This window comes from Elgaria multicarinata, chromosome 4, assembly GCF_023053635.1.
Source record: "Elgaria multicarinata webbii isolate HBS135686 ecotype San Diego chromosome 4, rElgMul1.1.pri, whole genome shotgun sequence".
In the NCBI taxonomy this organism is placed as follows: Eukaryota; Metazoa; Chordata; class Lepidosauria; order Squamata; family Anguidae; genus Elgaria; species Elgaria multicarinata.
In genome coordinates this window covers 535,098-547,458 of record NC_086174.1, presented here as the reverse complement: position 1 = coordinate 547,458, position 12,361 = coordinate 535,098, and the positions used below count along the sequence as shown (strand labels likewise).

The following is a 12,361-nucleotide window of genomic DNA, read 5'->3' as shown; positions in this document are numbered from 1 at the left end:
CCCCGCGGTGTGTCTGCCCCACAGTCGGCCAAGCAGTTCTGCTGTAAGGTGGGCTACCCCTGCGTGGTGCGGCCTTCGTATGTGCTCAGCGGGGCCGCCATGAACGTGGCCTACACGGACAGCGACCTGGAGAGGTTCCTGAGCAACGCCGTGGCCGTCTCCAAGGAGCAGCCGGTCGTCATCTCCAAGTTCATCCAGGAGGCCAAGGTGGGTGTGGGGCTGACGCAGAGCGGTCTGGCGATGGGGCTGGGCACCCTGGGCGGAGCTCTGAGGGGTGCTGCTCTGCTCTGCTCTGTACACCCCCAGGGGCTCCACCACATGCACTGGAGCTGTGATTTTTGAACACCCAGGCAATCAAAAGAAGCCAGGAGGCTCCTTGAGAAGAACCAAGGGAAATGCAAGGCCTCCAGAGGCCGTTCCTGGGTTAGGGTTAGGGTTAGTCCCTACTGCGGAGGGACGGGCCACTTAGGCTTTACGCCTGGTACCTTATGGAGGTTCAGGGGCTCCCCCTTGTTCTGAGTGTGGTGGAGCCATGACCAGGGCGGGGGTGGTACTGTCCCTCCTGGGGGTGGGGCAGCACTTAGGAGTGGCCAGGCTTCCCAATCCTCCCATGTGGCTCGGGGAGGGGGAAGGCAGGGAGGCATGGCCATGCTGGGTGCCTCTTCTGAAGTGTTGGGGAGTGCAGGGGCTGGGGGGGAGGCATGGCCATGCTGGGTGCCTCTTCTGAAGTGTTGGGGAGTGCAGGGGCTGGGGGGGAGGCATGGCCATGCTGGGTGCCTCTTCTGAAGTGTTGGGGAGCGCAGGGTCTGGTGTGTGTGTGACAATTGAAGAGCATCCTGGTCTCCCAGATGATGTTGTGTCCTGTGCTGAGTTCTGGCTACCAGGGGTCAGAGCTGGAAGTCCTGCTACGGCCAGCCAGGCTGCTGGGTGTCCCTGCCCTTAGCCCTCTGAGCCCAGAGCCAGGGGACGAGGGGCAGCCTTTGTGCGCAGGGGCAGGTGGGGAGACGGGGCTGCTGAGGGCCCGGTGTGCAGGGAGCCTCCGCTCTCGCTGCTGCGGGGGGGAGGGCACAGCCTTGAGGGACAGCCCCAGAGCTGCTGGGGGAGGATTCGATTCACCCCCTGGGCAGGATGGCTGCTGGGGGTGGAAAGGTGGGGGGGGTCTCTCCTGCCAGATGCTGAGGCTGCTGTTCCTGCCTCCTCCACACAGGAGATAGACGTGGATGCCGTGGCCTCTGACGGGCAGGTGGTGGCTATCGCCATCTCTGAGCATGTGGAGAACGCCGGCGTCCACTCGGGAGACGCCACGCTAGTGACGCCACCGCAGGACATCACGCCCAAGACCCTGGAGCGGATCGAGGCCATCGTGCTGGCCATTGGGCAGGAGCTACAGGTCACGGGGCCCTTCAACCTCCAGCTCATTGCCAAGGTGGGGGTCAAGGCCCTGCTGAGCGGGGGCATTCATGTCATTGGCTGTCCGTGACGGCCTCTGCTCCCCATGTATCGGTCAGCACTGGCAAGGGTCAGGATTGGGAGGAGCTTTTGACTTGCAAAGGGGGATGCGTCTGTCCGTGTCCGTGGTTTGCTTGGATTGGGGCCAGCCCCCTGTGCCAGTGGCCAGCAGAAGCCAGGCAGGGGGTGGGGAGGGCTCAGGCCGTGGGGGCCCCTGATGCCCACCTGGCCACCGTGCTCCTCTCTGCAGCACGACCAGCTGAAGGTGATCGAATGCAACGTGCGCGTGTCCCGCTCCTTCCCCTTTGTCTCCAAAACGCTGGGCGTGGACCTGGTGGCCTTGGCCACACAAGTCATCATGGGAGAGGAGGTGGAGCCCGTGGGGCTCATGGCAGGCACCGGCATCGTGGGGGTCAAGGTGAGTGGCCAGGGTGGGGCTGGGGCGGGCAGCTCTGAAGACTGCTGGGCCTGGAGCCTCCCAAGCCCGGGCAGGGGCTGAGCTGACCCTGCCGGCCTGCGCTGCGCTCCTCTCCTCCCCAGGTCCCCCAGTTCTCCTTCTCGCGGCTGGCAGGGGCCGACGTGGTGCTGGGAGTGGAGATGACCAGCACAGGGGAGGTGGCCTGCTTCGGGGAGAACCGCTGCGAGGCCTACCTCAAGGCCATGCTGAGCACCGGCTTCAAGATCCCCAAGAAGAACATCCTGCTCACCATCGGGAGCTACAAGGTGAGCGGGGCGGGGGAGGGGCTGGTGCCTCGGCGGGAGGTCATCGGAGGCTGCCGGAGGCCGAGGCAGGCCCCCGTCCCCCCATTGGCCCATCTAGCCCAGTAGGGTTGATGCTGCCTGGCAGCCGTCTCTCCTGGCCCCTCCTGGAGGTGCTGCCGTCCACGGAGCTGCGCTGCCCTGCGCCTGCACCGGAGGAGGGGAGCAGAGGCGGGGGGTGGGGGGGACGCCAGTGCCTCCACCTCTGAAGCCGGGTTTCACATTCACCGCTCAAGAAGGAACGTGCTGTCGATCCCTCCTCTCCTGTAAGAAGCCAGCGGATCCTTCCGACAGATTTCTGCTACCCGACAAGCCAGATTGTGACAGACGAACGGAGCAGCCAGTGGCGCTGCGTTGCTCCGGCCCCGACCTGCCCTGTTCCAACTGGCGGTGGCTCTCCGGGGCCTTGGCCGGAGGTAGACTGCCCCGGGCCCTGCTCGTTGGGGGTGCCTGGGATGGAACCCAGGGCCTTCGGTGCGGGATCTGGCGCTGAGCTACAAGGGCCTCCTGGCACAGCCTTGTCAGCTTTCCAAATCCGCCCGGTTCTGTTCTTCGCAGCGGCTTTTCAGTGAATGCCAGGGTTACGCGTTGTCCGGCTGACGTTGTTCCTGCGCCCGGGCCGGGCGGCTTTGGCCTCCTCCTCCTCCTCCTCAGCTAGGAAGTCTCTCAACTCCCTGTGAACGGAGGCCGTGCCTCCCACCCACCTCCCGCCATGTTCTGATGCACTTGGGGCAGGGGGCTGGGGGCTGGGGGCTGGCACCAGGAAGCGAAACGTCCTTCTGGGGGGGATGGGTTCAGGAAACGGGGAGGAGGCCACGCCTGTGGGCAGAGGACTGCTGGGGAGGGGGGGTAGAGGAGGGGGCTCCGGCAGCTGAGGGGGGCGGCCCTGAGGCGGGAGGGCTGAGCCGCGCCTCCTCCTCCCCCTCCCCCTCCCCCTCCCCCCTTGCAGAACAAGAGCGAGCTGCTGTCCACCGTGCGCACCCTGGAGAGCCTGGGCTACAGCCTCTACGCCAGCCTGGGCACGGCTGACTTCTACACGGAGCATGGCATCAAGGTGGGCAGAGGCGGCCAGCGGGGCTGCGCGTTGCCCCAGAGCGCCATCCTGAAGGGAACCCAAATCGCCTGCAGCTCATGGCAGACGTGGAGACTGTTTCCGGGGGACGTGGAAGCAGTGCTGGGTTGCTTTCTCCAGCTGGGTTGGACGAGGGGCCTGTGGGGCTGCTGTTGCCTCAGCTGACAGCCGGAGGGACCTGCTGCCCCCCTCCTCGCCAGCAGCAAGTGACCCCTCCCAACCGGACTGTCTTCTTCCCTTCCACGTGCGTCTGGGGAGGGGAGGGGAGGCGGTCCCTCCCTCCCTCCCTCCCTCCCTCCCTCCCGGCCCTGGGCAGAGGCCTTCCTCGCAGCCCCGCTCGCCCTCCGTGTCCTTCAGGGCCACCCATCCGCCACCTGCCGTGGGGCGAGAGGACAGGGCATGGGGGGGGAGGGAGGGGGCGTCCCCAAGGAATGCCCCAGAGCACTGATCTCCCGGCTCAGACGCCCCCCTGGGCTGCACGGCTGTTGCTTGTTGGGGGTGGGGGGGTGGCTTGAGGTCACGACCCGCATCCTTGCAGAGGAGGCAGGGTGGGTGGCCCCGTGGCTGAGAGGCCCCGTGGCTGAGAGGCCCCGTGGCTGCTCCTGCTCCAGGTGATGGCCGTGGACTGGCACTTCGAGGAGGCCGACGGCAGCGAGCTCCCGGGCAAGGAGAACCAGCAGCGCAGCATCCTGGACTACCTGGCGGAGAACCACTTCGACCTGGTGATCAACCTGTCCATGCGCAACTCGGGCGGCCGCCGCCTCTCGTCCTTCGTCACCAAGGGCTACCGCACCCGGCGCCTGGCGGTCGACTACTCGGTGCCCCTCATCATCGACATCAAGTGTACCAAGCTCTTTGTGGAGGTGGGGCGGCTGGGCCTGGGCCGTGCAGACGGCCGGGGTGTGGGTGGGTGCTGGAGCAAAGGAGGGGAAGGGGCTGTGCGGGGTCCCCCTCGCCGGCTGCTCTTCCGGGGGGTTCAGAACGTCCTCTGTTGCCCACAGGCCCTTGGCCAGATCGGGGGGCCCCCTCCCTTGAAGATGCACGTGGACTGCATGACCTCGCAGAAGCTCATCCGCCTGCCAGGTAGGCCGAGGGCTTGGAGCCCCTGGAGGGCGCAAGAGGGGGGAGCGCAGGAGCCCGGCCCCCGTTCCAGCAGTCGGAGCCAGGACCTGCAGGGCGGTGGGGCCTGGGCCGAGTTCTGTCCTTGGGCCCAGGGCAGAGCCTGTTGCGGGCGGAGCGGGAGTGTTGTCCGCCCCTGAGAGCCCTGCCTCCGCCTGCTCTGAGCAGCTCAGGCTTTGGGCCGGCAGCAGCCCGGCCTCAGTCTCCCCAGGGCCACCGGTGTCCTCTGTGCCTTTGGGGCCGTTTCGATTGCCCAGAGGGGGTTGAGCTACCTGGATGTCTGTGGCACGACCTAGCCGGCGTCCCCCCCGGCATCCCTCCTTCCAGGGCCATTTTGCCTTTGAGGTGGCCCTGCGTTGCGCACCAGGCGGAGGAGCGCTGAGGCCCTTGGGTCAGCCGCCAGGGCCCCGTCTCCTTAGAGTGCCGCCGTCCTCACTCCTAAGCGACGGGGGCTGCAGTCCTGGGCCGGCTGCCCTGGGGAAGGCAGCGGGGCTGAACCTCTAAGGGAACGGGGATGGGCCTGGCTGTGCTGTGTCCGGTGGCCCTGGGGGGCTGGATGAGGCCTGCCGGGCCCTGTGGACGCTGGAGCTGTGGGGACAGACCCTCCTCTGACCTCGCCCTCCTCCTCCTCTTCCTCCAGGACTGATCGACGTCCACGTGCACTTGCGAGAGCCCGGGGCCACCCACAAGGAAGACTTCGCGTCCGGCACCGCTGCCGCCCTGGCTGGCGGCATCACCCTGGTGTGCGCTATGCCCAACACGACCCCGGCTGTCATTGACACCGGCTCCTTCGCTCTCGTGCAGAAGGTAACGGCTGATGGGCTGTCAGAGGGGGCGGATCGTGGCACAGCGGCTCGTGAGGCACGCTGGGGCTTGCGGGGGCCAGTTAGCGGGGGGGGCTGTGCCTCAGTGGGTCTCCTCTTGGGCGCTCTGGCAACCGGTGTGGGGGAAGAGTAGCTGCCCGCGTTGTGGGGCAGATGCCCGTTGACCCCTCATCTCCCCCCCCTGCAGTTGGCTGAGGCAGGGTCCCGCTGTGATTTCGCGCTCTACGTGGGCGCCGCCTCCGACAACGCTGGCTCTCTGGGGCTGGTAGCCGGTGCAGCTGCCGGCCTGAAGATGTACCTAAACGACACCTTCTCTGACCTCAAGATGGACAACGTCTCCCTCTGGATGGAGGTGGGCAGTGGCTGGACGGACGCAGCTGGGTCTCTGGAAGGGAAGGGAATTCTCTGTGCGGCTGGAGAGGCTTTAGACCCCCTCCTTTTCTGGAGTCCTGATCCCGGGAGTGGTGGGGGGCTGCTGGTTGGAGGCCTTCAGCCAGCAGCGTTTCCCTCACGGTGCCCGGAGGGTGGGGGGCTCCAGCACGCCTCCCTCGCCCAGCCCCAGGGCCCCCGCACATGTTCACCCCCATTCTCTGCTCTCCCATCCCCCCTTCAAGCACTTTGAAAAGTGGCCCAAGCACCTTCCGATTGTGGCCCATGCAGAGAAGCAGACCGTGGCTGCCATCCTGATGGTGGCCCAGCTGTACCAGCGCCCCGTCCACATCTGCCACGTGGCCCGCAAGGAGGAGGTGAGTGGCTCGGGGCCCCGGCTTCAGGGCGGTGTGTTGCCCGGGGAGGCGGAAGCGTTGGGCCGGGAGGAAGCCCAGAGTGCGGCTCCCTCTCCCGGACCAGGAAGGCTCCGAGGGACGGAGGGACGGAGCCGCCAGGGGGGCTCCGGAAGGCGCCTGCACCGGCCGTGGGCCTCAGGCAGCCCCTCCTCTCCTCTCCGCTCCGCAGATCCTGATCATCAAGGCGGCCAAGCAGAAGGGCATTGAGGTGACGTGCGAGGTGGCCCCCCACCACCTCTTCCTGTGCCAAGAGGACCTGAGGCGCATTGGGGAGGGCCGGGGCCAGGTGCGGCCCATGCTGGGCACCCGGGAGGACATGGAGGCGCTCTGGGACAACCTGGACACCATTGACTGCTTTGCCACGGACCACGGTAAGGCGTGGCTTGGCCCACAGAGCAGCGGCCTTGGGTAGCCGGTGCTGGGCCTCTTCTTCTGGGGCGGGGCGTCTGCCAAGCCCCATAGCTAAGGGGGGGGAGGTGGCATATGTGAGCTGCTGCTGCTTCCCCTCCCCACGTACGTGTCTGTCTCCCCTCACCCACCCCACCCCCAGCTCCACACACCCTGGAAGAGAAGCTGGGCAAAGACCCCCCTCCCGGCTTCCCTGGCCTGGAGACCATGCTGCCCCTGCTGCTGACGGCCGTGTCCGAGGGGCGCCTCAGCGTGGAAGACATCGTCCAGCGCCTCTACGAGAACCCCCGGCGGATCTTCGGGCTGCCCGTGCAGGAGGACACCTACATTGAGGTGAGCGCTGGGGAGGGGAGGGGAGGGGAGGACGGGCCCACGGGCGGGGCGAGAACCCGGCGGCCACGTCACAGCGGGCCTCCTCTCCACCTGTCCACTCTGTCGGGGGTCCCCATGGGCCGGCCGGAGGCCTGATGCTCTCGGCTGTCTTTCCCGGCAGGTGGACCTGGAGCAGGAGTGGCTGGTGCCCACCCACACGCCCTTCAGCAAGTCCCGGTGGACGCCCTTCGAAGGGATGCGGGTGAAGGGGACGGTGCGGCGGGTCGTCCTCCGTGGGGAGGTGGCCTACATCGACGGGCAGGTAAGCGGCCAAAGGGAGAGAAGGGGCAACGCTGCCTTAGGGTGGGCTTCTGGGGACGGAGGGACGGCCTGCCTGCGGTGAGCATTTTCTGTGTTACAGGTTCTTGTACCCCCAGGCTATGGGCAGGATGTGCGGAAATGGCTGTGCACGGCGCCACTCGCAGCCCCAGCCAAGGAGATCCTGAAGGTAGGTGGGGCACCGTGCCCTGGCGGTTCCCGGGGGGCACCGGTGCCTCCCCCCCCCCGGCTGGGGAACGAGAGATGAGGGAGGCACTGATCCCCACGGGGGAGGGGGTCCCGCCCTGCGTCTGGGCCTACCACCCTGCTTCCTTTCTTGCAGACTCCGGAGCGCCCCCACCCCACTGTGCCAACGGAGGCCCTGCGTGGCCGAGCGTCCAGCCCCCGGCGAGCAGGCCCAGTGGGAGATGCCCGGTTCTACTTGGCACCCCGGATCCACCGTGCCTCTGACCCTGGGCTGCCAGGTGATGCCTGAGATGGGACAGGGGCGAGGGAGGAGGGCGGGCGAGCGGGCGGGGTTGGGGGCTGTGGCGAGGCGCGTTCGTTTTACTCTGAGGCGCCCCTGCCTTCCTGTAACCCTTCTCCGCTTCCTTTGCCCAGCTGCTGATCTCAGGGAAAAAGTTGTCAGGAAAGTAGCTGAGCCGGGTGAGTCCTTCTTCCCCCAGATTCATGCTGGCAGGGGTGCGGGTGGGGGAGGGGAGCGGCGGATGACCCCCCTCATCCCCTCCTCTCCCCTCCCCTCCCTGACCTCCTTTTGCCATGCAGACCTGTCCGTGGTCCAGGACGGCCCGCTGTACCTCGCAGGGCCCCTGCCCAGGCAGACGTCCCCCCAGAGCCTGCCGCACCCTCAGACGTCGCCGCTTCTTCACCCGCTTGTGGGGCAGCACGTGCTGTCGGTCAAGCAGTTCACGAAGGGCCAGGTAGAGACCTCCGACCTCCCTCCTTCCTGTTCCGGTGGTCTTGGGCATTGCAGCGCGTTGCAGCGCGTTGCAGCGCGTTGCAGAGAGGCCGTTTGGGGCTATGGCGGCCCCCCTCCCCCCGTTGAGTGCCCCTCTCTCTTTGCTGCAGATGTCTCACCTGTTCAACGTGGCACACAACCTGCGCATGATGGTACAGAAGGAGCGCAGCCTGGACATCCTCAAGGTGAGGGAGGGGCCGATGCGGGGGCCCGTTGGGGCCGGCCGGGAGAACCGGTGATGCTGAGGCTCCTTTCTGCGCAGGGGAAGGTGATGGCCTCCATGTTCTACGAGGCGAGCACGCGCACCAGCAGCTCCTTTGCCGCCGCCATGTTCCGCCTGGGGGGCTCCGTGCTGCCCTTCTCCGAGGCCACCTCCTCCTGCCAGAAGGGCGAGTCGCTGGCGGACTCGGTCCAGACCATGAGCTGCTACGCCGACGTCCTGGTGCTCAGGCACCCCCAGCCGGGGGCCGTGGAGGTGACGCTGGGCGCGGGCGTTGTGGGGGGCGGGGGCGGGGGAGGGAGAGAGGGCCACCCACCCAGTCAGCCCCACCCCCCACCACACCACACCCCCAGCAGAGGGCAGGGGGCTGTGGCCCGACTGCAAGGGGGGTCTGCGGGTCTGCAAGCGGCACGGCCTTGTGTCCGGCACGCCTGCCCTCCCGGGGCTTCCGCTTCATGGCCCGGGCTGTGTCCGTTCAGCTACCTGGGACAGACTGCTTTGATGATCCGTGTAAAACCAAGTCTCTAGTTCCCCAGATGCCTTGTTCCAAGTCTGCCTTGTGCAGAAGCTGCTCCTCTGCTTTCTCGGACTGCCTGTTCCCCACCCCACCTCAATGGCCTCTGGTGCATCTCCCCCGACCCCTGCTTGTGTCAGCATGTGTTCTGGACTAAAACGTTACAGTCTTCATTGAGGCCACTAGTTTTTACCCCAAGGCACCGTGCGTAAATCACAGCGGGGCAGGTGAAGCAGAGGCTGCCGCAGTCTGTGGTGGGCAGCTGCACATGTTCAACACACACACACTCCCCCGCAGTGGATGCCCCCGGCCGAAATGGGCAGGGCAAGAACGGGTGTGAGCTACGGCCAGCAACCCACCGTGGGCTTGGGCCTCGGTTTCCCAGGGAGAGCAGGAGCGGAGTCGCACACACCGGCCCCCGTGAGGTTGTGCCAGCCCTGCCTGCCTGCCCGCCGGCCTCAACGTCCCTCCTCTTGTGACCCCCCCCCACCAGCTGGCCGCCAAGCACTGCCGCAAGCCCGTGATCAACGCCGGCGACGGCGTCGGAGAACATCCCACCCAGGGGCTGCTGGACATCTTCACCATCCGTGAGGAGCTGGGCACCGTCAACGGCATGACGGTGAGGCCCCTGGCGTTGATGCTGCTGCTGCGGAGGCAGCGGGGTGAGGCTGGCAGTGGGGGGGGGGGTACCTGCCTGCCTGCCAGAGGCCGGGCCTGCTATTGGCGTTCTCCCGCCTCCCCAGATCACCATGGTGGGCGACTTGAAGCACGGGCGCACGGTCCACTCCCTGGCCCGCCTCCTGACCCTGTACCGCGTCAGCTTGCGCTACGTGACCCCACCCAACCTGCGCATGCCGTCAGACATCTTCCACTTCGTGGCCTCCAAGGGGATCAAGCAGGTGAGCGGCACGTGAGGCAGGGGCCGAGGCACACGTCCGGGTGTGTGTGTGTGTGCGGTGGTTATCTCCGGGTCTCCTTCTAGCCCCAAAGGTCCCCCAAAAGCGCGCGCGCGCGTGTGTGTATACCATTCAAACAACCATAGAGGAACACAGAGGTTTAAAGCAGCAACATCAAAACGACTATTTAAAAGTAAAAGGCCTAAAGCCCAAACACACGCGCACCCCTCCTCAGGCCCAGAAGCAACAACCCGTCAGCGAAACAGCCAAAAGCGAGCTGCGCTGACCTCCCCCTTGGTTCCTCCTAAGGTATCCCCAGTAGGGCAGTGGGGCGGAGCAGGTGGGGCGGCCCCTGCCCTGGTCTGTCTGTCTGGGGGGGGGTGTCGCTGGGCTCCCCCCTTTGGCCCTGGTTGCTGGCAACTCCCCTTCCGCCCCTCTTTCCCAGGAGGAGTTTGAGAACATCGAGGAGGCCCTGCCGGACACGGACGTGCTCTACATGACTCGGATCCAGAAGGAGCGCTTTGCTTCCGTCCAGGAGTACGAGGCGGTGAGTGGCGGAGCCGGTGGGGCCGCTGCACGGTCTCCAAAGGCATTGCCCACCCCCACCCCCCATGGCGCCTGGAATGCCGGTGGGCGCCGGGGCCCTCTGGGGTTTGGGGTGGCTGCCTGGGCCCAGCCAGCGGCACAAGGTGCTCCAGCCCCACTCGCCCCGGAGGGCTCGGATGTGAATAGCCTTGCAAAGGCCGCCTGTCTTGCCTAGAAGCCCCCTCGCAGAACAGCCCCTGTGGGGGCTCAGCCTGCCCATGGATCACTCTGCTCACATTTGGCAGGGCTGGCAGTGGGGGCTCTGGCCCACACCCCAGCCCCTCGCCTTTCAGATCAGACTAGCTCTTGACTGGCCTGAAGGCCCCACAAAATGGCTGAGCCGTCAGCAGATCCTGGACTTGGTGTTTTGACAACCACGCTGCACCCCGCACCCCGTGCTCTGGCTGTCTATGGGCACGTGGCCCTTGGCAAGACTCCCTGCCCCCTTCCCTTCTGCAGCCGTGGCTGCCTGCGCTCTGCTCCAAATGGAGGCTCAGGCGGCAGGGGACCGACGGAGGCTGCCCCGCCCCACGGGAGGCCCCCAGTCCCTGGGAGAGAAGCCCTCGGAGGCCCCGCAGAGGCTGCTGCTGTGCGTCAGCACCCCGGGTGCCAGGGAGCACGCAAGCGGGCCGTCTGTCCTGGGCCCCGGCACCATCTGAGTGCCCCGGGGAGGCGGGAGGGCTCCCTGGGAGGGGGGCCGCAGCCGCCAGTGCCTCACGGCAGTGCTCCATCTCCTCCCTCCGCAGTGCTTTGGGCAGTTCATCCTGACGCCGCACATCATGACCCGGGCCAAGAAGAAGATGGTGGTGATGCACCCCATGCCCCGCGTCAACGAGATCAGGTGGGAAGGGGCCGGCCGTTTCTCTGAAGTGTTTTTATGATGCTCCTCGCCCCAAAATGCTCCTGGACTGACTTGCAGATAATCAGTGAAACGAGAGAGACCCCCGCTCACAGGGTTGCAATCTAAAAAGGAAACGGCAGTGGGGAAAGGGAAGAAGCAGGGGGGTTGCGGGGGGGGGGAGGTGAATGCCTCGGCAAGGCTGGCAGAATAGCCCCGTCCTGTCCCCCCTCCATACAGCCTGCTGCAACAGCTGCCACTGGGGACAGTTGAGAGAGGAGCCTTTGTGGAGGTGTGGCCTTCCTGTGGCTTCAGTTCCTCTGGGGCACAGATGTGGCACGGCAGGGCGGAGGCAGTCCATGGCGGCTCACAGCCGGCCTCCTCTCTGGAGCGGCTCCTCTTCCGTCCCAAACGTTGTTTCTGGCCAGTGTAAGATTCTGGGATTCAGAGGCTCGGGCTGCAGACTCCCGGACCCTGCCCTCTTCCAAAGCCTGCTCTGCCTCCCAGGGCCGGAGGGCGCTTGCGGGCACAGGCACCATCCAGGCTAAGCCGCCTGCACGACGCACACGCTCTTGCCGTGGCGCGGCGTTGCCTCGGCCTTGCGGCCGGCTTCCTGGGGGTGACCTGCATCCTGGCCTCTCTTTCCAGTGTGGAGGTGGACTCTGACCCCCGCGCGGCCTACTTCCGGCAGGCGGAGAACGGCATGTACATCCGCATGGCTCTGCTCGCCACCGTGCTCGGACGCTTCTGACCGCTGACCGCAGCTTGGGCGTGACGGGAGGTTTGCTTTTGGCCCTGCTTCAGGCCTCCGGTGGCCTCGGCCGGCGCCCGCCTGCTGAGCCCGTTTCGGCCACGGCCACTCCGTGCTCCTTGCCGGCAGGGTTTGTGGCAGGTACAACGGCAGGGGCGTGGGAGCGGCGCAGGGCACTGCTCCCACCTGCCTCGCCTCTGGGATTGGCTCCGTGGGGCTCGTTGCCGGTTCCCTGGGCGGGCGGCCCTAGAGCCGTCCCTCCCTTTCTAGGACGTAGTTCTCTTTGGTTTGCTCTAGACCCTGTTTGACATGAGCTCCCCTTGCGGGGAGGATGCCCCAGCTTGCAGCAGTTGCGGGAATGCCCTGGCAGCTTTCCCTGGCTGCGATACATTCCTGGCTGTCCTATGAGCAGTAACTTTTCTACTCAGACCTGTAAGCCAAGCTGACCCTGTTGTGTTTTTTCTAGAAAAAAATAAAATTAGTTGAATAAAATCTGTCTTCATTGAACGTATTTGGGCAGGAGGCGGAGGGG

At 66.3% G+C, this 12,361-nt stretch overlaps 1 protein-coding gene across 1 annotated transcript in view; it reads left to right on the top strand.

Moving 5' to 3' along the window:
* The window catches only part of CAD (carbamoyl-phosphate synthetase 2, aspartate transcarbamylase, and dihydroorotase), a 33,351-nt gene extending 21,402 nt beyond the window's left edge, over positions 1-11,949 (top strand). Inside the window, exons 21-44 of the mRNA XM_063123667.1 lie at positions 25-207; positions 1,208-1,426; positions 1,700-1,867; positions 1,990-2,172; positions 3,158-3,262; positions 3,892-4,143; positions 4,282-4,363; positions 5,040-5,206; positions 5,411-5,575; positions 5,838-5,969; positions 6,178-6,379; positions 6,559-6,749; positions 6,910-7,050; positions 7,150-7,236; positions 7,390-7,531; positions 7,668-7,712; positions 7,833-7,987; positions 8,136-8,210; positions 8,288-8,500; positions 9,253-9,378; positions 9,503-9,658; positions 10,101-10,202; positions 10,987-11,081; positions 11,727-11,949. Coding sequence (XP_062979737.1) covers positions 25-207; positions 1,208-1,426; positions 1,700-1,867; positions 1,990-2,172; positions 3,158-3,262; positions 3,892-4,143; positions 4,282-4,363; positions 5,040-5,206; positions 5,411-5,575; positions 5,838-5,969; positions 6,178-6,379; positions 6,559-6,749; positions 6,910-7,050; positions 7,150-7,236; positions 7,390-7,531; positions 7,668-7,712; positions 7,833-7,987; positions 8,136-8,210; positions 8,288-8,500; positions 9,253-9,378; positions 9,503-9,658; positions 10,101-10,202; positions 10,987-11,081; positions 11,727-11,829 — 3,489 coding nt within the window. The 3' untranslated portion in view covers positions 11,830-11,949. The remainder of the gene's footprint in view (positions 1-24; positions 208-1,207; positions 1,427-1,699; positions 1,868-1,989; positions 2,173-3,157; positions 3,263-3,891; positions 4,144-4,281; positions 4,364-5,039; positions 5,207-5,410; positions 5,576-5,837; positions 5,970-6,177; positions 6,380-6,558; positions 6,750-6,909; positions 7,051-7,149; positions 7,237-7,389; positions 7,532-7,667; positions 7,713-7,832; positions 7,988-8,135; positions 8,211-8,287; positions 8,501-9,252; positions 9,379-9,502; positions 9,659-10,100; positions 10,203-10,986; positions 11,082-11,726) is intronic.
* The last annotated feature ends 412 nt before the right edge of the window (positions 11,950-12,361 follow it).